Source organism: Symphalangus syndactylus, chromosome X (assembly GCF_028878055.3).
Source record: "Symphalangus syndactylus isolate Jambi chromosome X, NHGRI_mSymSyn1-v2.1_pri, whole genome shotgun sequence".
Taxonomy (NCBI): Eukaryota; Metazoa; Chordata; class Mammalia; order Primates; family Hylobatidae; genus Symphalangus; species Symphalangus syndactylus.
Genome location: NC_072447.2, coordinates 154,750,605 through 154,775,744, shown reverse-complemented (window position 1 = coordinate 154,775,744; position 25,140 = coordinate 154,750,605). Strand labels below are relative to the sequence as shown.

The following is a 25,140-nucleotide window of genomic DNA, read 5'->3' as shown; positions in this document are numbered from 1 at the left end:
CACCCAGATTCATAAAGCAAGTCCTTAGAGACCTACAAAGAGACTTAGACTCCCACACATTAATAATGGGAGACTTTAATACCCCACTGTCAATATTAGACAGATCAATGAGACAGAAGGTTAAAAAGGACATCGAGGACTTGAACTCAGTTGTGCACCAAGCAGATCTAATAGACATCTACAGAACTCTCCACCCCAAATCAACAGAATATACATTCTTCTCAGCACCACATCACACTTATTCCAAAATCGACCACATAGTTGGAAGTAAAGCACTCCTCAGCACATGTAAAAGAACAGAAATCACAACAAACTGTCTCTCAGACCACAGTGCAATCAAGTTAGAACTCAGGATTAAGAAACTCACTCAAAACCACACAGCTACATAGAAACTGAACAACCTGCTCCTGAATGACTACTGGGTAAATAACAAAATGATGGCAGAAATAAATATGTTCTTTGAAACCTATGAGAACAAAGACACAACATACCAGAATCTCTGGGACACATTTAAAGCAGTGTGTAGAGGGAAATTTATAGCACTAAATGTCAAGAGAAAGCAGGAAAGATCTAAAATCAACACCCTAACATCACAATTAAAAGAACTAGAGAAGCAAGAACAAATTCAAAAGCTAGCAGAAGGCAAGAAATAACTAGGATCAGAGCAGAACTGAAGGAGCTAGAGACACAATAAAACCCTTTAAAAAATCAGTGAATCCAGGAGCTGGTTTACTGAAAAGATCAACAAAATTGATAGACTGCTAGCAAGACTAATAAAGAAGAAAAGAGAGAAGAATCAAATAGACGCAATAAAAAATGATAAAGGGGATATCACCACTCATCCCACAGAAATACAAACTACCATCAGAGAATACGATCAACACCTCTGTGCAAATAAACTAGAAAATCTAAAAGAAATGGATAAATTCCTCGACACATACACCATCCCAAGACTAAACCAGGAAGAAGTTGAATCTCTGAATAGACCAATAACAGGCTCTGAAATTGAGATAATAATTAATAGCCTACCAACTAAAAAAAAGTCCAGGACCAGACGGATTCACAGCCGAATTCACCAGAGGTACAAAGAGGAGCTGATACCATCCTTTTGAAACTATTCCAATCACCAGAAAAAGAGGGAATCCTCCCTAACTCATTTTATGAGGGCAGCATTATTCTGATATCAAAGCCTGGCAGAGACAAAAAAAGAGAAATTTAGACCAATATCCCTGATGAACATTGATGCAAAAATCCTCAATAAAATACTGGCAAACCGAATCCAGCAGTACATCTAAAAGCTTATCCATCACGATGAAGTTGGCTTCATCCCTGGGATGCAAGGCTGGTTCAACATACACAAATCAATAAACATAATCCATCATATAAACAGAACCAAAGAAAAAAACCACATGATTATCTCAATAGATGCAGAAAAGGCCTTCAACAAAATTCAACAGCCCTTTATGCTAAAAACTCTCAATGCACTAGGTATTGATGGAACGTATCTCAGAATAATAAGAGCTATTTACGACAAACCCACAGCCAATATACTGAATGGGCACAAACTGGAAGCATTGCCTTTGAAAATTGGCACAAGACGGGTGCCCTGTCCCACCACTGCTATTCAACATAGTGTTGAAATTTCTGGCCAGGGCAATCAGGCAAGAGAAATAAATAAAGGGTATTCAATTAGGAAAAGAGAAAGTCAAATTGTCCCCGTTTGCAGATGACATGATTGTATATTTAGAAAACCCCATTGTCTCAGCCCAAAATCTCCGTAAGCTGATAAGTAACTTCAGCAAAGTCTCAGGATACAAAATCAATGTGCAAAAATCACAGGCATTCCTATACACCAATAACAGACAAAGAGCCACATCATGAGTGAACTCCCATTCACAATTGCTTCAAAGAGAATAAAATACCTAGGAATCCAACTTACAAGGCATGTGAAGGACCTCTTCAAGGAGAACTATAAACTATTGCTCAACGAAATAAAAGAGGACACAAACAAATGGAAGAACATTCCATGTTCATGAATAGGAAGAATCAATATTGTGAAAATGGCCATACTGCCCAAGGTAATTTATAGATTCAATGCCATCCCCATCAAGCTACCAATGACTTTCTTCACAGAATTGGAAAAAACTACTTTAAAGTTCATATGGAACCAAATAAGAGCCTGCATTGCCAAGAGAATCCTAAGCCAAAAGAACAAAGCTGGAGACATCACACTACCTGACTTGAAACTATACTACAAAGCTACAGTAACCAAAACAGCATGGTACTGGTACCAAAACAGATATATAGACCAATGGAACAGAACAGAGGCCTTAAAAATAACGCCACACATCTACAACTATCTGACCTTTGACAGACCTGACAAAAACAACAGATGGGGAAAAGATTCCTTATTTAATAAATGGTGCTGGGAAGACTGGCTAGCCATATGTAGAAAGCTGAAATTGGATCCCTTCTTTAACCCTTATACAAAAATTAATTCAAGATTGATTAAAGAATTAAATGTTAGACCTGAAACCATAAAAGCCCTAGAAGAAAACCTAGGCAATACCATTCAGGACATAGGCATGGGCAAGGACTTGATGACTAAAACACCAAAAGCAATGGCAACAAAAGCCAAAATTGAAAAATGGGATCTAAATAAACTAAAGAACTTCTGCACAGCAAAAGAAACTATCATCAGAGTGAACAGGCAACCTACAGAATGGGAGAAAATTTTTGCAATCTACCCATCTGACAAAGGGCTGATATCCAGAATCTACAAGGAACTTAAACAAATTTACAAGAAAAAAACAAACAACCCCATCAAAAAGTGGGCAAAGGATATGAACATACACTTCTCAAAAGAAGACATTTATGCAGCCAACAGGCACATGAAAAAATGCTTATCATCACTGGTCATCAGAGAAATGCAAATCAAAACCACAATGAGTTACCATCACACACCAGTTAGAATGGCGATCATTAAAAAGGAAAGAACAGATACTGGAGAGGATGTGGAGAAATAGGAATGCTTTTACATTGTTGGTGGGAGTGTAAACTAGTTCAGTCATTGTGAAAGACAGTGTGGGATTCCCTAAGGATCTAGAACTGGAAATGCCATTTGACCTAGTGATCCCATTACTGAGTATATACCCATAGAATTATAAATCATGCTACTATAAAGAAACATGCACACATATGTTTATTGTGGCACTATTCACAATAGCAGAGACTTGGAACCAACCCAAATGTCCACCAATGATAGACTCAATTAAGAAAATATGGCATATATATACCATGGAATACTATGCAGCCATAAAAAAGGATGAGTTCATGTCCTTTGCAGGGACATGGATGCAGCTGGAAACCATCATTCTGAGCAAACTATCGCAAGGACAGAAAACCAAACACCGCATGTTCTCACTCATAGGTGGTAATTGAACAGGGAGAACACTTGGACACAGGGCAGGGAACATCACACCCCAGGGCCTGTCGTGGGGCAGGGGGCAGGGGGAGGGATAGCATTAGGAGAAATACCTAATGTAAATGACGAATTAATGTGTGCAGCAAACCAACAGGGCACATGTATACCTATGTAACAAACCTGCACGTTGTGCACATGTATCCTAGAACTTAAAGTATAATTAAATAAAGAAAGAAAGAAAAAATACAAGGTGAGCCAAAGGGGGAAAAAAAAGAAGGGAGAGATAATCAAAATAAGTTGGGGCATTTAGTATGGAAAGAAACAAGAAGAGCAGACAGGGGTACAAGGATCACTTTCTTTAAATCTCTGAAGCTCTTAAATCTTTTTTTTTTTTTTTTTCTTAAAGGGAACAGAAAGCAGACTTTGTTGTGTGGATCCACTAAGATAAATGTGCATGTTTGTGCTGGGGTGGAGCAGCTAGAAATGGGAAACTTATAGAGACTGGTTTCAAGAAAATTCAAGAATTATTGGACATATATTTGAGGTAAAACCAGAAAATACAGTATATTATAAGCAATATACTCAACATAAATACAGTGATCACTTGTTGATCAGCTCATCTTTATTCTTTCAGATTAGCAGCAAGCAGAAGTACTGTAGGGCCTGGCGAATGAGTTCCCTACCAATGGGAGTCCTATTGAGGTTTAAGGGTGTGTGCAATCATGTATATGTGTACGTTATGCATATATGTGCAGACCACTTGAGGATCATCCAAGTGCTTCCAATACTGCAGTAAATTCGCAAAAGGAAAAAATAATTGTATTCACCTTTTGTTTCAGAGAATAATATTGGAAGGAAATTAAATCCCTGAAGCAAATGAAGAAAGAGCCAAGCAGCAACTGTAAACAATTATATAAAAAGAGAAGAAAAATCCCTTCTTATCTTCCATTAATTAATATTTCATATTTGTCTCTATCAAGAATTCTGTCAACAGAGGCTAGACTCTATATATTGTGGCCCTCATGAGTTTCAGTTTAATTCACTGGCCTTTGCACTTAATTAAATGAAATAGGAAACTCTTAGTCATTCCTTCACATAGAGGAGCTGAAGTGGTGAGTGGATACTGTCTTCAGTGTCTAGGACCCAGGACCTTAGACATCTGTGTGAGTTCTGCCCATTTGGCCTTATGGGTGGCTCATGCGATCTACTCTCAGAAATAGTATTAAGCAGCAGCATTAGCTAACATGTACTAAACACTGAATCTGTTCTAACTACTGGTTTAAATACTATCTCCTTAAATTCTCAGAGCAATTCTGAAGTATCATTATCTCAATTTTCCAGAAGAAGAAACAGGTACAAAGGCACACAAAGAGCAGTGGTAGAGCCTAAATCCAAACTTAGTCATGCTTTTAACTACTGTATCATATTCATCAGGGTTCTTCTCCATGTGTTATCAGGTGCCTTGCCCCAAGACAGCTCGATTTCTTAGCCAGAAAATGGGGCTAGACATCAAGGCATAGTGGTCCCCGTGTAGAACACTGGAGTCATGTCAAATATCCCTGTTTTTGCCTGGGCTTGGAGTAGAGGCCTATGGATGGTAACATAAATTCAGAGCCCTCTCTCACTTATGATACCAGGATGCAGTAACAATCCCTTTTCCACACCTGACTGCATGAAGGATTTCTGGTTGATGCAGATCTGGTGCCATTCTTATTTCTAACCTGTTCACTTTCATTGAAAAGGCAACCATTGATTGTTAAGAAGGAAACAGTGTGGGGAACAGCAGGAAAATAATGTTGAGAAGTTTGATCTAGTAGCTAGCTGATCTGGTACACTGGACACCAAATCCCTTCTTCCTCCATTTCTATCCCATTTGGAAAGAGTCTGGCAGATAAGAAAATTGGAATAGAGGAAGTGGTGTTGAATGAAGGAGGGGAGGAAAGAAGGATGGAAGAAAAAAAAAGAAATAGAAGAAAGGTACTTAGAAGAGGATTGGAGGAGGCAATATAGATAGAAGACCTTCCTTGGTCACTTTAGAGTTGTGATTGCCATCAAGCCATCCTATCCATTAACTCTTGAGTCCCACCATAACCATTGTATTCGTCCGTTCTCACGCTGCTATGAAGAAATACCCGAGACTGGGTAATTTATAAAGAAAATAGGTTTAATCGTTTCACAGTTTTGCATGGCTCTGGAGACCTCAAGAAACTTACAATCACGGTGGAAGGCACCTCTTCACAGGGCAACAGGAGAGAGAATGAGTGCCAGCAGGGGAAATGCCAGACACTTATGAAACCATCAAATCTCATGAAATTCACTCATCATGAGAACAGCATGGGGAGAACCACCCCCACGATTCAATTACCACCACCTGGTCCCGCCTTGACACATGGGAATTATGGGGATTACAATTCAAGGTGAGATTTGGATAGGGACACAGAGCCAAACCATATTACCTATAAATTTTATAGACTTTCCCTACTATCTCTCTTCTTATCTGTAGGATGTTGGAAGTCTGCATGACTATCTTACAATTTTACAACTATATTGATTTAGAAAGTTATTCTGTATCTGCAATGTTTTTGCCTAAAATATTGGATTCAAATATAATGGTGGTCTCTTCCATTAATGAATTTATTTTATGTATTTGGGGATAGGACAATTGGAGGTCATTATGTCACACAGTAGGTATATAGGCATTTGCTTCTTTAGCCAATGAGCCTGGCAATGTGTCTGAAGGGAGAAACCCTAGGGCAGCATATTCTGGGTTCTGAAGTTTTATCTCTTCTCCTTCAAGTACAGAAATAGCTCCAAAGAATCCTCTGCTGTAGATGAGAGCCCAGCTATTTAAAACACAGCTCTAGTTTCAGAGACATGCTATTTGCTGATTAAGCTTGGGAGTAAATTGTGTATTTTGGTGAACTGATTATAGTGTTGATTATTATTAAGTGATACTCATAGTCTCTTCTCAAAATGGGAATGTTTATGGATGAGTGTAGTGGCCTTGAGTATATTGAACACATAAATGCCTGAGTAGGGGCACAATATATTAAGCCTAAGGAATGGTTCTGGAAAGTGGGAAGTCAATGAGAGCTAAAATACATTTGGGCCAAAACTCAGGTCTGGATGAGTACAGCTAATATGGTACAGATGGAGTAGATGTGTTCCCTACCTTTCCGTGAGAGAAAAGAAATAGCACCATAAACTGCAGTAGCCAGCTCTATTATAGACACACATCAAGTCTTGTGTAGGCTTTACTCCTGTTAGCTGTGTTACTAGTGTGCTCAATTCAGGTCAGCTATGCTGGGCTGGAGTGAGACTTGTTTGGTTTAGTGTAATCTTGAGGTGTCTGGTAGGCTGAAATGGGCTTTGCAAGGCTGGGATAGCCTGCCTTAGCTCATGCTCCATTTGAGGTATGCTGGAATAGGTAGGCAAACTGGGCTGCAGTGGGGGTAAGTAGGGCTGACAGAAGCAGGAAAAGAGAAACTCAGTAGTGGAAAAACTTCACTTCTCTGGGTAGCTGCTGTTCTGGATGTTTTTGTCTCCCCACAATCTGTATGCTGAAATTTGTGTGATAGTACTAAGAGGTGAGGCCTTTAGAAGGCGATTAGGTCAGGAGGGCTTCACCCTCATGATTGAGATTAGTGCTCTTATAAAAGAAGCTTGAGCAAGCTCCCTAGCCCCTTCCATCATGTGAGGACATAGAAGGCACCATCTGTGAGGAATGGACCCTCACCAGACACTGAACCTGCTGGTGCCTTGATCTGAGACTTCCCAGACTCTAGAACTGTGAGCAATGAATTTATGTTCTTTATAAATTACGCAGTCTAAGGTATTTTGTTGTAACAGCCTGAATGGACTAAGACAGTATTAATTTCCAATTTGGCAAATATGTGGTGTGTGATGAGATTAATCCATTCATGCAAAACTTGATGTTTAGTGAGCACCATCTGAGTAATAAACCTTTCAGAAGCTCTTGGGTTAGGTGGGAAGATTGACAAGTAAAACAAACGGTTACAATGAAGGAAAACAAATGCAAAGAGTGTATCAAATGATATCAGTTATCTCCAAATATGGGACAATTAATCCCCCCCCAAATTATTTCTCATTCATGCAAAGTCTATTGTGGATCCAGGCAACTCTCCAGGGCAGTGGTCCTCCATATATTAGCTCATCATTCCAGACTTTTTCAATTTTATTGTAGCACCACATCAATGTGTGTTTTTACGATCATCATGGCATGGAGGGTCTTGCATTAGACATTAATTGTTCCAGCCATGAGAGACACATATTACTTTCTCCCACATCCAGAACCATTCCTATTGCCCCTCTCTATTTTAGAAAGGCAGGGGAGTGGAAGCACAATCATCCTATATTCCTAGAAGTGGAAGAGTGTTGGATATTGCAACATTTGTAACCTACTACAGGTAAGGGTAAGCCCAGTGAGAGCTCAGCTCTTGTGAATGTCAGGGATCTCTAAGGGCCCTATCTAAGCTTTGTTGTTTTGGTATTCTGCTGTCATTTTCATTGATATCTAAAGGGATAGACTTTGAGTCTGTACCTAGCATGTTCCCTGTGAAGAGATAGCACAGATGAGACGTTTTTGAAGGGTTTTCCTTTCTTGGAAGTAGTAAGTTGGCTGTCATTCAGAGTACTGCACTGGACTCTCTCTGAGCTAAGACAAAAGCCTTTCCTGACATTCTGCTTTTCTACTTTCTTTCACGCAGATGCCGTGACTGAAGTGAAGACTGACATCTACGTGACCAGTTTTGGCCCTGTGTCAGACACTGACATGGTAAGTTCTTGCAAAGGTAAATGTAAAAGAGGATGCACTAGACCAAAGAAAATAAATTGGAGCTTTCCTAAGGCAGGGCCTTGTAGCTATATTCTAAGGAGTGGTCTTTTCTCATACGGATTTCCTACCCTTGCCACCCTACGTTTAGCCAAATCCATCTTTGCCCTCCTGTCCCCACCTATTCACATATAATGTATATACCCCTTTCAGGAGTGCCCTTATCTTTCTCCCACGACACATCTTTCAAAACTTTGTTTTGTTCCCTATCCTTAATTAAACCTTCCTTGACTTCTCCCTTCACACTCTGCTGGCACCACACATATTGGTACAGATAGGCCATATGAGGAGAGAATTGTGGCGGGGATTCTCAGTAAAGCAGCTGGTGGTGTCATCCAAGAAGTCTGTTCCTTGCAACTGGGCTTCATCCACTAGGGACATGGACTGGCCAGAATGATACAAATAGTTTGGAGAAAGAATCTAAATCACTTCTGGAAACTATTCTTTGTAAAGATTTGGGCATGGAGAGAGCTTCATTGCAGACTCAAAATATACGGCAGGGCACAGCAGAACTAGCAAGGGGGTGGCCCCTTTTCTCACCATTATCCATTGTATTCAAAAAAAAGAGCACAGTGGAGAGTTGAAGCAGAAGGCCTCACTCAGATAACCTATCGATACATACTGAGTATCAAATATTCAATTGAATAATTATGATTTAGAGACACAAAAAAGCTATTATCTGCTTTGTATACCTGGCCATTATTAGATGCTCAATAAGTTTTTGTTGAATGACTGACTTTGTGCTGCAAATAAAAATCCTGGTATCAGGGAAAATATGTTTGAAGATAATGACATGCCCATGTTCACTATTTAGAGTTTTTTTTCTGTATGTCTATTTTCAGTGGGACTACTACTTGGCAGGGGACAAAGCTTCTTTCCACCTGTTGGACTAACACAAACAGTTGTATAGGGAAGTGGTAGAGGCTTTCTTATAGGTAATGCAGAGCCATTGGGTGGATTTTGTTAGGACAGTAAAAATATATGTGTTGTTTTGGAATGGTTGATCTGGTGATCTGTGCAGGATGGAGTACAAAGGGGAAAAGGCTGGAGCCTGAGAGTTGATTTAGGCCTGTTGATTTTACATGACTCTTCAATCAGCTGCAAGGTCTATGAGTCAATTGGAAAAGCTGGCTAGTTCTCAGGAGAAGAAATCATCAGTATGTGAATGTTTGGAAGGCCAGGCATGGGTAAAGGAGACGTCTGAACCTTGCCTTTCAAGTGTAGAATAAAGAGAAGGGTACATTAGACTTCCTTTGAACTCCTCAAGGGCAAGTACCAAGTCTCCATGGATTCCCTGGCACTTAACAGCATTTGACACACAGGGAGAGCTCATTAAGGGGTATGTATGATATGAGGAATGGAGGACATGGCTCTCTCTTAGGGACAGCAAGAAAGCCTGTATGTCTTCATTGCCCTCTGTCAACTTGTTAACTAGTAATTCCCACAGGCATGTGTTAAAATCCAGGCATGTGTTAAAATTGTTGCCAGTTGGTCATTCAACAAGTACTCCTTAGGAGCCCAACTATGCGTTAAAGGCTCTAGGAATCCCTATATTCAGAGATCTCACAGGCCATTGGAGACAACCATACTCACCAGGTGTATGTAGCTCTTTTTCTATTGTTAGGAATTAATTATGAATTAGGATATTTATAAAAAGGATAAATGAAGTGACTCTTTTCACACACACATACACTGACTCATTTTCATTCATGCACCAACAACCACAAATAACATTCAGACAAATATACATACACATAACAAATACATATAGGGTGCACAGCCCACACACTATTCTAGGCATTCTATAGAAACACATATGCAAACAGATACCTACACCCAGGCACACCAGAGAAGGACACACACAGTCCCTGTTCCAACCAGCTCCTCACTCTGCTGCTTCCTCACCATAGCAGGCGTGTGTGGGTGTGTCCAGGCTCTGGAGACATTTCTAACAATTGGGACTTTCTGTCTATCTCTCTTGAAGTTTCATGTTAAATTTGCTTGTTTGTTTTTATTCCTCATTATTTAGCTGAAGCAACAGAATGGCACCTTCCTGATAGAGAGGGCAGACTTTGGTCAAATGAATTTCACATTATTTTTAGCCGCATGTCTATCCGGTCACAAGGCAGAATAGCTACAATCATTCTGGCTAAAAAGCATATTTTGGGTGTTTTGAGAAATGTTTTTTTTCTGTGTTACTAAGTAGACTGTTCAATTGATCCCAGGGTCAGGGATGCATTTGGGTAAAGCATTAGGCAGTCTTCTGACTTTGGCAACTAGTTTCACCAAGAACCCAGGCTCCCCTGAGACTACTTGGAAAAGTTGATAAAAATTTGGGCTGCCTGGGTTCTTGGCTCATTTCCAGGAAAAGAGGGCGTTTTGGTCCAAAATACTTTCCTAAGGAAATAGAGGCAGTCTTTTGTTCACAAAGGGGGAAAATTACGCTGCCACTTTGAACATTGACACACCACCACCCATAATGTTTTACACCCATTACATTCCTTGGCCAAACACTGGCCCTTACAGACACAGCTTCTCAGCTTTTTTGATTAAAGCTCCATGAAGGTATAAGCCATGTCTGTTTTGTTCATCTCAATACCATAAATGTCTGACTCAGTGTTTGGTACATGGCAAACTCCCAACTTTTTATTAAGTGCAAGCATAAATGAGAAGGAACAAATCAAATTTGAGGGAAAAATAATGACTGTGTTCCTCCACTTAGCTGAAAAATTTTCAAAGACAGAAAACATGTCAGGGACATCTCTGTTTCTCCAGCATTTAGCACAGAACCTGACAGAGGTCCTCTGTATGTGTTTGTTGAGATGATATTAAACATTAGTAGCAAGCCCTGCAGATAAAGAGTGAAAATAGCTTTCCTCAGGAGACAATAATGATTATTAAGACTGGTGAGTCAGTGATTGATGATTCCAAGCTTCAGCTACTAGGTTTGGTGGCTTCTCCATTCATGAAAATAAGGAACTATGACAGTAGGGAACTGAGCAAAGATGAAAGCTAAACAGTGGTAGATGTTTCTAAGGAGAAAGTCAGAGGGAAAAAAAAGAAATTTAATTCAGAGTACAAGAGATAAGTTGGAAAATGGTTGCCCTGGCAGTTTCACAGGCTTGAGCTGAGGCTGGTGTTATTCATTTGCAACAAATTGAGCTTGCTGGTCACACAAAGCATCATAGCTCCTCAGTAGTAATGCCAATCCTGTGTCCATGATCTCCTAGGAGAGAAACAGAACAAAGAAGACTATCCCAATTTGAGTGAACTGGGGCCATGCAACCTTCTATAATTATCTATTATTAGGAGAGTTTAGACCATTTTCTCCATCAGATGTATAGGAAGAGGGTGGAAATGGCAATAAGAGAAAGGTTGCAAAGAATTAGAATGCAGAGACAATGGGCAAGTGGCTTAGGAATATCATTCTAGGCATATTGTTGGTCACTGGAAAGGAAAGCAGAAAAGTAACAGCTGAGAAAAACATTGGCTGCTCTTCTATCTGGTCCAAATTCCCTTCTGACTTAGCTTCCATCTTAGCTCTCAAGATCCTAAGGCTCCCGACACTGCTCCACCTTCTCTTCTAGTCCTTGAGCGTGTCAGAGGTGCAGGAACCCAAGGTCCTGTGGTATGTAATCAACAAATATTTGTCTGAACTACACCAAGAAAACTACTGAGAAAATAAAAAGGGAAAAGAGGAGTAACGTTCAGGGAGATAATAACTGGGAAACTTAAAATGCCAATTTTAGGTATTATTAACCTCACCCTCTCCCCAGGAATACTTTGCTTAGATCCCACTAGGTGCCAGCTAGTGCCACTAGTGTCAGCTGCCACAGAGAAATTTCCTAGGGTATGCAGTGGACAATCAGGTAATGATGCAAGTATACAATTCAATGAAAGAACTAACCATCTAGCTTAATGAGAAAAACAAAATGGAATCCTGGCAAATAAGAACACAGAAAAAGACATTATAGTAATAATTCTAGACAACAGATTCAGATAACATACATTCTGATATGACAACTGCTTATGAAAATTATGCTGTTATCCTAGTATCCAAACACCATGCAGAAAAAAAAATTGTGTTAATTAAAAGGAGAGTTGTAGCACAGGGATCTCTTTCCTGGTGGCAGTAGACTTGAAATTATTGTACCTCTCTAGTACTGGAAAAAGTAGCTATATCTACTTCAAGCTCTCCCTTATTGGCAGTCTGAGGCACAGACTGGATGAGAAACTTTGTGTATTTTAGGCTGTCAATTTATTCTTATTCCGCGGGATATGGAATTTCCAGATGCAATATAGAAGGGAATCTATGTCCTTGAGCTTTTTCTAGGAGTCGATGACCAGGAATCTCCTTGGATATTTTTATGTAACATAGAGAGCCAGGACATATAAACAATGCCAATAAGAGAGAGATGCCCTCTGTCACCACTCCTATTCAACATAGTGTTGGAAGTTCTGGCCAGGGCAATCAGGCCGGAGAAGGAAATAAAGGGTATTCAATTACGAAAAGAGGAAGTCAAATTGTCCCTGTTTGCAGATGACATGATTGTATATCTAGATAACCCCATTGTCTCAGCCCAAAATCTCCTTAAGCTGACAAACAACTTCAGCAAAGTCTCAGGATACAAAATCAATGTGCAAAAATCACAAGCATTCTTATACATCAATAACAGACAAACAGAGAGCCAAATCATGAGGGAACTCCCATTCACAATTGCTTCAGAGAATAAAATACCTAGGAATCCAACTTACAAGGGATGGGAAGGACCTCTTCAAGGAGAACTACAAACCACTGCTCAATGAAATAAAAGAGGATACAAACAAATGGAAGAACATTCCATGCTCATGGGTAGGAAGAATCAATATTGTGAAAATGGCCATACTGCCCAAGGTGATTTATAGATTCAATGCCATCCCCATCAAGCTACCAATGATTTTCTTCACAGAATTGGAAAAAACTACTTTAAATTTCATATGGAATCAAAAAAGAGCCCACATTGCCAAGTCAATCCTAAGCCAAAAGAACACAGCTGGAGGCATCACGCTACCTGCCTTCAAACTATACTACAAAGCTACAGTAACCAAAACAGCATGGTACTGGTACCAAGACAGAGATATAGACCAATGGAACAGAACAGAGCCCTAATAAATAATGCCACATATCTACAACTATCTGATCTTTGACAAACCTGACAAAAACAAGAAATGGGGAAAGGATTCCCTATTTAATAAATGGTGCTGGGAAAACTGGCTAGCCATATGTAGAAAGCTGAACGCCGTATACAAAAATTAATTCAAGATGAATTAAAGACTTAAATGTTAGACCTAAAACGATAAAAACCTTAGAAGAAAACCTAGGCAATGCCATTCAGGACATAGGCATGGGCAAAGACTCCATGTCTAAAACACCAAAAGCAATGGCAACAAAAGCCAAAATTGAAAAATGGGATCTAATTAAACTAAAGAGTTTCTGCACAGCAAAAGAAACTACCATCAGAGTGAACAGGCAACCTACAGAATGGGAGAAAATTTTTGCAATCTACTCATCTGACAAAGGGCTAATATCCAGCATCTACAAAGAACTCAAACAAATGTACAAGAAAAAAACAACCCCAGGGTGGAGCCAAGATGGCAGAATAGGAACAGCTCCGGTCTACAGCTCCCAGCCTGAGTGACACAGAAGACGGGTGATTTCTGCATTTCCGTTTGAGGTACCGGGTTCATCTCACTAGGGAGTGCCAAACAGTGGGTGCAGGACAGTCAGTGCAATGCACTGTGCGCCAGCCGAAGTAGGGCGAGGCATTGCCTCACTCGGGAAGCGCAAGGGATCAGGGAGTTCCCTTTCCTAGTCAAAGAAAGGGGTAACAGACAGCACCTGGAAAATCGGGTCAGTCCCACCCTAATACTGTGCTTTTCCAACCTGCCTGGAAAACGGCACACCAGGAGATTGTGTCCCGCACCTGGCTCGGAGGGTCCTATGCCCACGGAGTCTCGCTGATTGCTAGCACAGCAGTCTGAGATCAAACTGCAAGGCAGCAGCGAGGCTGGGGGAGGGGCACCCGCCATTGCCCAGGCTTGCTTAGGTAAACAAAGCAGCCAGGAAGCTCGAACTGGGTGGAGCCCACCACAGTTCAAGGAGGCCTGCCTGCCTCTGTAGGCTCCACCTCTGGGGGCAGGGCACAGACAAACAAAAATTCAGCAGGAACCTCTGCAGACTTAAATGTCCCTGTCTGACTGACAGCTTTGAAGAGAGTAGTGGTTCTCCCAGCGCACAGCTGGAGATCTGAGAACGGACAGACTGCCTCCTAAAGTGGGTCCCTGACCCCCGAGCAGCCTAACTGGGAGGCACCCCCCAGTAGGGACAGACTGACACCTCACTAGGCCGGGTACTCCGAGACAAAACTTCCAGAGGAACTCTCACACAGCTTAATTTGTGGTCTCACGAAAATCCACTGTTCTGCAGCCACCGCTGCTGACACCCAGCCAAACAGGGTCTGGAGTGGACCTCTAGCAAACTCCAACAGACCTGCAGCTGAGGGTCTGGCCTGGTAGAAGGAAAACTAACAAACAGAAAGGACATCCACACCAAAAACCCATCTGTACATCACCATCATCAAAGACCAAAAGTAGATAAAACCACAAAGATGGGGAAAAAACAGAGCAGAAAAACTGGAAACTCTAAAAAGCAGAGCACCTCTCCTCCTCCAAAGGAACACAGTTCCTCACAAGCAACAGAACAAAGCTGGACAGAGAATGACTTTGACGAGTTGAGAGAAGAAGGCCTCAGACGATCAAACTACTCCGAGCTACGGGAGGAAATTCAAAACAATACCAAAGAAGTTAAAAACTTTGAAAAAAAATTAGACGAATGGATAACTAGAATAACCAATGGAGAGAAGGGCTTAAAGGAGCTGATGGAGCTGAAAGCCAAGTATCGAGAACTACGCGAAGATTGCAGAAGCCTCGGTAGCCGATGCAATCAACTGGAAGAAAGGGTATCAGTGATGGAAGATGAAATGAATGAAATGAAGTGAGAAGGGAAGTTTAGATAAAAAAGAATAAAAAGAAACAAACAAAGCCTTCAAGAAATTTGGGACTATGTGAAAAGACCAAACCTACGTCTGATTGGTGTACCTGAAAATGACGGGGAGAATGGAACCAAGCTGGAAAACACTCTGCAAGATATTATCCAGGAGAACTTCCCCAATCTAGCAAGGCAGGCCAACATTCAGATTCAGGAAATACAGAGAACGCCACAAAGATACTCCCCGAGAAGAGCAACTCCAAGACACATAATTGTCAGATTCACCAAAGTTGAAATGAAGGAAAAAATGTTAAGGGCAGCCAGAGAGAAAGGTTGGGTTACCCACAAAGGGAAGCCCATCAGACTAATAGCTGATCTCTCGGCAGAAACTCTACAACCCAGAAGAGAGTGGGGGCCCATATTCAACATTCTTAAAGAAAAGAATTTTCAACCCAGAATTTCGTATCCAGCCAAACTAAGCTTCATAAGTGAAGGACAAATAAAATACTTTACAGACAAGCAAATGCTGAGTGATTTTGTCACCACCAGGCCTGCCCTAAAAGAGATCCTGAAGGAAGCACTAAACATGGAAAGGAAAAACCGGTACCAGCCACTGCAAAAACATGCCAAATTGTAAAGACCATCGAGGCTAGGAAGAAACTATCAACTAACGAGCAAAATAACCAACTAACATCATAATGACAGGATCAGATTCACACATAACAATATTAACTTTAAATGTAAATGGGCTAAATCCTCCAATTAAAAGACACAGACTAGCAAACTGGATAAGGAGTCAAGACCCATCAGTGTGCTGTATTCAGGAAACCCATCTCACGTGCAGAGACACACATAGACTCAAAATAAAGGGATGAAGGAAGATCTATCAAGCAAATGGAAAACAAAAAAAGGCAGGGGTTGCAATCCTAGTCTCTGATAAAATAGACTTTAAACCAACAAAGATCAAAAGAGACAAAGAAGGCCATTACATCATGGTAAAGGGATCAATTCAACAAGAAGAGCTAACTATCCTAAATATATATGCACCCAACACAGGAGCACCCAGATTCATAAAGCAAGTCCTGAGTGACTTACAAAGGGACTTAAACTCCCACACAATAATAATGGGAGATTTTAACACCCCACTGTCAACGTTAGACAGATCAACGAGACAGAAAGTTAACAAGGATATCCAGGAATTGAACTCAGCTCTGCACAAAGTGGACCTAATAGACATCTACAGAACTCTCCACCCCAAATCAATAGAATATACATTTTTTTCAGCACCACACCACACCTATTCCAAAATTGACCACATAGTTGGAAGTAAAGCTCTCCTCAGCAAATGTAAAAGAACAGAAATGATAACAAACTGTCTCTCAGACCACAGTGCAATCAAACTAGAACTCAGGATTAAGAAACTCACTCAAAATCGCTCAACTACATGGAAACTGAACAACCTGCTCCTGAATGACTACTGGGTACATAACGAAATGAAGGCAGAAATAAAGATGTTCTTTGAAACCAATGAGAACAAACACACAACATACCAGAATCTCTGGGACACATTCAAAGCAGTGTGTAGAGGGAAATTTATAGCACTAAATGCCCACAAGAGAAAGCAGGAAAGATCCAAAATTGACACCCTAACATCACAATTAAAAGAACTAGAAAAGCAAGAGCAAACACATTCAAAAGCTAGCAGAAGGCTAGAAATAACTAAAATCAGAGGAGAACTGAAGGAAATAGAGACACAAAAACCCTTCAAAAAATTAATGAATCCAGGAGCTGGTTTTTTGAAAAGATCAACAAAATTGATAGACTGCTAGCAAGACTAATAAAGAAGAAAAGAGAGAAGAATCAAATAGGTGCAATAAAAAATGAAAAAGGGGATATCACCACCGATCCCACAGAAATACAATCTACCATCAGAGAATACTACAAACACCTCTATGCAAATAAACTAGAAAATCTAGAAGAAATGGATAAATTCCTCGATAAATACACCATCCCAAGACTAAACCAGGAAGAAGTTGAATCTCTGAATAGACCAATAACTAACAGGCTCTGAAATTGTGGCAATAATCAATAGCTTACCAACCAAAAAGAGTCCAGGACCTGATGGATTCACAGCCAAATTCTACCAGAGGTACAAGGAGGAACTGGTACCATTCCTTCTGAAACTATTCCAATGGACAGAAAAAGAGGGAATCCTCCCTAACACATTTTATGAGGCCAGCATCATCCTGATACCAAAGCCTGGCAGAGACATAACCAAAAGAGAGAATTTCAGACCAAATCTTTGATGAACATTGATGCAAAAATCCTCAATAAAATACTGGCAAACCGAATCCAGCACCACATCAAAAAGCTTATACACCATGATCAAGTGGGCTTCATCCCTGGGATGCAAGGCTGGTTCAACATACACATATCAATAAATGTAATCCAGCATATAAACAGAACCAAAGACAAAAACCACATGATTATCTCAATAGATGCAGAAAAGGCCTTTGACAAAATTCAACAACCCTTCATGCTAAAAACTCTCAAAAAATTAGATATTGACGGGACGTATCTCAAAATAATAAGAGCTATCTATGACAAACCCACAGCCAATATCATACTGAATGGGCAAAAACTGGAAGCATTCCCTTTGAAAACTGGCACAAGACAGGGATGCCCTCTCTCACCACTCCTATTCAACATAGTGCTGGAAGTTCTGGCCAGGGCATTCAGGCAGGAGAAGGAAATAAAGGATATTCAATTAGGAAAAGAGGAAGTCAAATTGTCCCTGCTTGCAGATGACATGATTGTATATCTAGAAAACCCCATTGTCTCAGCCCAAAATCTCCTTAAGCTGATTAGCAACTTCAGCAAAGTCTCAGGATACAAAATCAATGTACAAAAATCACAAGCATTCTTGTACACCAATCACAGACAAACAGAGCCAAATCATGAGCGAACTCCCATTCACAATTGCTTCAAAGAGAATAAAATACCTAGGAATTCAACTTACAAGGGATGTGAAGGACCTCTTCAAGGAGAACTACAAACCACTGCTCAATGAAATAAAAGAGGATACAAACAAATGGAACAACATTCCATGCTCATGGGTAGGAAGAATCAATATCATGAAAGTGGCCATACTGCCCAAGGTAATTTATAGATTCAATGCCATCCCCATCAAGCTACCAATGACTTTCTTCACAGAATTGGAAAAAACTACTTTAAAGTTCATATGGAATGAAAAAAGAGCCCGCATCGCCAAGTCAATCCTAAGCCAAAAGAACAAAGTTGGAGGCATCACGCTATCTGACTTCAAACTATACTACAAGGCTACAGTAACCAAAACAGCATGGTACTGGTACCACAACAGAGACATAGATCAATGGAACAGAACAGAGTCCTCAGAAATAATGCTGCATATCTACAACTATCTGATCTTTGACAAACGTGACAAAAACAAGAAATGGGGAAAGGATTCCTTATTTAATAAATGGTGCTGGGAGAACTGGCTAGCCATATGTAGAAAGCTGAAACTGGATCCCTTCCTTACACCTTATACAAAAATTAATTCAAGATGGGTTAAAGACTTAAATGTTAGACCTAAAACCATTAAAATCCTACAAGAAAACCTATGCAATACCATTCAGGACATAGGCGTGGGCAAGGCCTTCATGTTTAAAACACCAAAAGCAATGGCAACAAAAGCCATAATTGACAAATGGGATCTAATTAAACTAAAGAGCTTCTGCATGGCAAAAGAAACTACCATCAGAGTGAACAGGCAACCTACAGAATGGGAGAAAATTTTTGCAACCTACTCATCTGACAAAGGGCTAATATCCAGAATCTACAATGAACTCAAACAAATTTACAAGAAAAAAACAAACAACCCCATCAAAAAGTGGGCGAAGGACATGAACAGACACTTCTCAAAAGAAGACATTTGTGCATCCAAAAGACACATGAAAAAATGCTCATCATCACTGGCCATCAGAGAAATGCAAATCAAAACCACAATGAGATACCATCTCACACCAGTTGGAATGGCCATCATTAAAAAGTCAGGAAACAACAGGTGCTGGAGAGGATGTGGAGGAATAGGAACACTTTTACACTGTTGGTGGGAATGTAAACTAGTTCAACCATTGTGGAAGTCAGTGTGGTGATTCCACAGGGATCTAGAACTAGAAATACCATTTGACCCAGCCATCCCATTACTGGGTATATACCCAAAGGATTATAAATCATGCTGCTATAAAGACACGTGCACATGTATGTTTATTACGGCTGTATTCACAATAGCAAAGACTTGGAATCAACCCAAATTTCCATCAATGATAGACTGGATTAAGAAAATGTGGCACATATACACCATGGAATACTATGCAGCCATTAAAAATGATGAGTTCATGTCCTTTGTAGGAACATGGATGAAACTGGCAACCATCGTTCTCAGCAAACTATCGCAAGGACAAAAAACCAAACACTGCATGGTTCTCACTCATAGGTGGGAATTGAACAATGAGAACATATGGACACAGGAAGGGAAACATCACACAGTGGGGCCTGTTGTGGGATGGGGGGAGGGGGCAGGGATAGCATTAGGAGATATACCTATTGTTAAATGACAAGTTAATGGGTGCAGCACAGCAACATGGCACATGTATACATATGTAACAAACCTGCACGTTGTGCACATGTACCCTAAAATTTTAATTAAAAAAGACTATTTCATGGGCTAAATACATCTGAAATAAGGATATCAATTATGTTTCTTCAAAATAGAGAATGATGAAGAGAAGGCGAAGAGCAGAGGAAAGATGGGATGGCCAAAATAAGAGGGAGTGGCCCTTGTAATGGGAAAATGGCAAGGCCTTCATTGTAATGCAGTTATCAAGTACCTTGGCCCCATACACTGCTAAAGCTGAATAAGCTTTGCAGGCTTTATCTGGGAGCCTGCTTTGACACATCGAATAGTGTTAGAGAGTTGAAGCCATTCAAGCTCTAACAAGACAGAAATGCTTCCCCAAGAACTAAGTGTCATCTCTGCCTTGTGTAGAAAATGTATTAAGTGTCTTTCCCAGGAGGCAGACTTAGGCTTATTATCTGTAAGATGTGATTTAAATGCCTCACAAAACAACAGAATTCATTTGTCAATTTGTAGGCAGTCATCCTTGGAGCATATACAAGGGATCAATTTGCAAGGAAGGAATTGATTACATTTCTAGAATGGTTAGGTCAAAATCTGATTGCTTTTGGCCAAAGGTCATGGAATACTTGAGGAGCAAATAATCACTTTGTGATTTTCCCCTGTAGTTTTGACTGTGTAGAGAAAATTTCCTGTGGTATACAGTGGATAATCAGGGGGGAAAATGGTGCAAGTATACAATGCAATAAAAGAACTGACCATCTAGCTTAATGAGAAAAATAAAATGGAAGCCTGGGAAATACGAACACAGAAAAAGACATTATAGTAATAATTCTAGATAACAGATTCAGATAACATATGTTCTGATATGGCAACTGCTTATGAAAATTATGTCGTTATCCTAGTATATCCAAACACCATGCAGGAAAAAAAAAACTGTTAATTAAAAGGAGAGTAGCACAGGGATCTCTTTCCTGGTGGCAGTAGACTTGAAATTATTGTACCTGTTTTCTCTCTAGTACTAGAAAAAGTAGCTATGTCTACTTCTAGCTCTCCCTTATTGGCAGTCTGAGGCACAGACTGGATGAAAACCTTTGTCTATTTTAGGCTGTCAATTTCTCTGTGTAGAGAAAAAATAGATACGATCATCTAACTTTTTAAAATCTTAAAAATGTGCCAAATATCTTTTTATGGCATATTATCTAAAAAATAATATTTAAAGATACAAGCAAAGTTACCTGTGTATCTTACCCTGATACCATTTGCCTGTTTCCCTCCCTCCTCAAAGATATTCACAACCATGAAGTTGCTTTTGCCTTTTTGTCATTTATATGCATACTTTATAAATAAGAATGTGTATATCACATACATTCATAAATAACAAATAGTGGCTTTTGTGTTTTGAAACTTTTATATAAAACTCATCCATAGCATGTATATCATTTTACAACTTATTTTTTTTTACCATGTATTAAAAACTCTACTTTTTTATGTATTTTACTCTACTTCATTTATTTTAACTATCAAAGATTATTACATTGTAGGAATATGTAGTCATACATTCATCCGTTCTCTTGTTAATGTGCATTTGGGCTGTTTCTTTTTTTTGGCTATTAAAAAGCAGTAATACAGCAAACATTCTTGTACACATATTTTTGTGAACATTTTTTAGTTTCTTTAGCGTGTGTACCTAAAGATAAAATTTGTGGTTTGTTAAGGCTTGCACATTTTTAACTTTTTTCAGTTTAGGGCCAAATACTCTTGTGATGAATCATATCAATGTATAATCTCAATAGCAGTGTATGAGAGCTCAATTTCTCTGTGCTTTTGCTAATGCTTTGTATTGTCATACTTTATTGTTGACACTGTGATGGGTATAACATGGTATCTAATTTATTTTGTTTGCATTTTTCTGATTACCTTTGAGGTTTAAGCATCTTTTTATATGTTTAGTGGTCAATCTGTACTACTAAAGACAAGATGGCTTTGCCACCACCTACATCAGCAAAAGTATAAACTCTAGGCAACCTTGTTTCTTATATTGCCACTTTTGTATTAAAGTTTCCTGTGGGCTGTGTGTGTGTGTGTGTGTGTGTGTGTGTGTTTAATAATGAATGTATTTGAAATTTTGTAACTCTTCCTTTGTCCTGTATTAAGATGACTGCATGAACTTTCTCCTCTAATCTGTTAATGTTATTAATTACATCAGTAGATTTCCTAATATTAGACCATCTTTTCATTCCTTCAAAAAATCCGATTTTACAGGGAGGTATTACTTTTTATACATTTTTTAGTTAGACTTACTATTATTTTATTCTTAGTATTTGTATGTATGTTCATAAGTATTCCCAAATTAACTGTCTCTCATTCATATCTATCCATCTATATCTATCCTATAAATATATGTATATATAAATAATTTATTTACAGGATATAAATATATTTATTTATTTATTTAGAGATGGAATCTCACTCTGTTGTCCAGGCAGGAGTGCAGTTGCACGATCTCAGCTCACTGCAACTTCTGCCTCCCAGGTTCAAGCGATTCTCTTGCCTCAGCCTCCCCAGTAGCTAGGATTACAGGCATGCGCCACCACACCTGGCTAATTTTTGTATTTTTAGTAGAGACAGGGTTTCACCATGTTGGCCAGGCTGGCTCATCTTGAACTCCTGACCTTGTGATCTGCCTGCCTTGGCCTCCAAAAGTGCTGGGATTACAGGCATGAGCCACCACACCCAGCCCTATTTATTTTATATTAAAATAAATATGTAAATATATATTTTATATTTAAAATAAATATGTAAATATATTTAATGTTTAAATTAAATAATATGTGATAAATATATACATTTATTATATATATGAATATATTTCTATAAATATATTTACATCCTGTAAATAAATATATATGTAAAACATACGCCATACACACACACACACACACACACACACACATACACCCCAAAGTAGAAAAAATAGTGTAACTGGGCTCCATGTACCCATTTTCTTACCCCTACCCATAACAATTCTGTCTCGTTTTCTCAATTAAACTTATCAAAATTTTCTATATCATTAGTGTTTTCAAAGTAACCTTTTTTTTTTGTTTTGTTCATCATCTGTATTATTTATTTTTGTTTTCTGTTTCACTGATTTGTGCTCTTATCTGGATCATCTCTTTCTTTACTTTCCTTGGGGTATTCTGTGGTCCTTTTGGTTTCCTGAGGTATATTAACTTATTGGTTTTCCTTTTCCTTAAAGGCTATCTTTAAGGCATCTTTATGAATATCAGTTTCCCTCCAAGCACCACTTTAAGAGCCCCAAACAAGATTTCATATGTAAACGTTTTCACTATTGTTCACTTCTAAAGATTTTCAAATATCCTTTAAGGTTTCTTTTTTGTTTCTTGAAATTTTTTTAGTGTTTTTCAATTTCCAACTATAAAACTTTTTGTTATTGATTCTTAATTTAATGCCTCATATTGAAAGAGAATGGTATGTAGGATGTAAAACCTTTTTGTGTTTCTTGAGATTTGCCCAATGTCTTAGCACGTGGTCATTTTTTTTTTTGTCGAGGGTGGGGTGGGAAGTAAATATGCTGTGTGTGTTTTACTGAGTGTTAAGTAGATAAGTTTATGAGTGTTTATTAGCTCATCCTTACCAATTGGGTTGTTCTAATTTTTTAAACTTACAAATTATTGGTCTGATTGGTCTTTCACTTACTGTGAGTCTAAAGGTTTGTTGATTTTTCCTTGTAATTCAGTTTTTTGCAGTAGATATTTTGAGTACCTGTTATTGAAACATACAAAGTTAGAGTTGTTACTTTTTCCACTCAAGATACTCCATTTGTTAGTGTAATGATATTTTATCTCAAAGAGGATTTTTAATACGCCCTTTTGTCTGTACTTTACAGCTCTGCCTTTATGTTTATGATTTTCCTACACATATTTTTCCATCACAATACTTTCAAACCTTCTGTGTTTTTACGTCTTCAGATGTGTCTCTTGTATGTACATAGCATATAGCCACATTGTGTTTCCTTCAGTAATATTTATTTATCTATTTTACTTATAGAGGTAAAATAATACATATACACTTTACCATCTTTACCATTTTGAGTGTACAGTTCAGTGGTAATAAATATCTTTATGTTCTTTTTTGTCCTGTAATCCGTCCTCCCTACTACCCTTCCCCTGCTCTACTAATCATCATTCTACTCTCTATCTTCATTAGCTCAAACTTTTTAGCTCCTACATATAAGTGAGAATATGCAATATTTGTCTTTCTGTGATTACCTCATTTTACATAACATAATGACCTCCAGTTCCATCCAAGTTTCTGCAAATGGCGGAATTTCATTATATTTAAGGCTGAATAGTATTTCATTACATATACATACCGTATTTTCTTTATGCATTCATCCATTGGTGGGCACTTAGGTCAATGCCATATTTTGGCTATTGTGAATAGTGCTGCAATCAACATGGGAGGGCAGGTAGCTCTTGGACATATTGATTTCCTTTCTTTTTGATATGTACCCAGTAGTGGATTTGCAGGATCATATGGTAGTTCTCTCTTTAGTATTTTGAGGAATCTCCATACTGTTCTCCATAGTGGTTGTACATTTCCACCAACAGTGTATACGCTTTCCCTTTTACCGCATCCTTGCAAGCATCTGTAATTGCCTGTTTTTCAGATAAAAGCCATTTTCACTGAGATGAGATGCTATCTCATTGTGGTTTTGTTTTGCATTTCCCTGATGATTAGTGATGTTGAGCATTTTTCATGTACCTGTTGGGCATTTGTATGTCTTCTTTAGAGAAATGTCTATTCAGATCTTTTGCCCATTTTAAAACAGGATTATTTATTTATTTATTTATTTATTTATTTATATTTTCTATTGAGTTGTTTGAGCAGCTTATATCTTCTGGTTGTTAATCCCTTGTCAGATGGTGTATTAGTCCATTATCCTGCTGCTATAAAGAACTGCCCAAGATTGGGTAACTTATAAAGGAAAAAGTTTTAATTGACTCACAGTTCCGCTTGGCTGGGGAAGCCTCAGGAAACTTAAAGCAGAAGGGAAAGAAAGCACATCCCCCTTCACATGGTTGCAGGGACAGAAGTGCTAAGCAAAGGGGGAAAAGCCCCTTATAAAACCACCAAATCTCATGAGAACTCACTCA

General features: G+C 39.0%; 1 protein-coding gene across 2 annotated transcripts in view; it reads left to right on the top strand.

Moving 5' to 3' along the window:
- Nucleotides 1–25,140, top strand: part of GABRA3 (gamma-aminobutyric acid type A receptor subunit alpha3) — a 271,961-nt gene that overhangs the window by 146,870 nt on the left and 99,951 nt on the right. For both annotated transcript variants that reach the window (XM_055268325.2, XM_055268326.2), the window contains exon 4: nucleotides 8,152–8,219. In XM_055268325.2, the coding sequence (XP_055124300.1) occupies nucleotides 8,152–8,219 (68 nt within the window). The remainder of the gene's footprint in view (nucleotides 1–8,151; nucleotides 8,220–25,140) is intronic.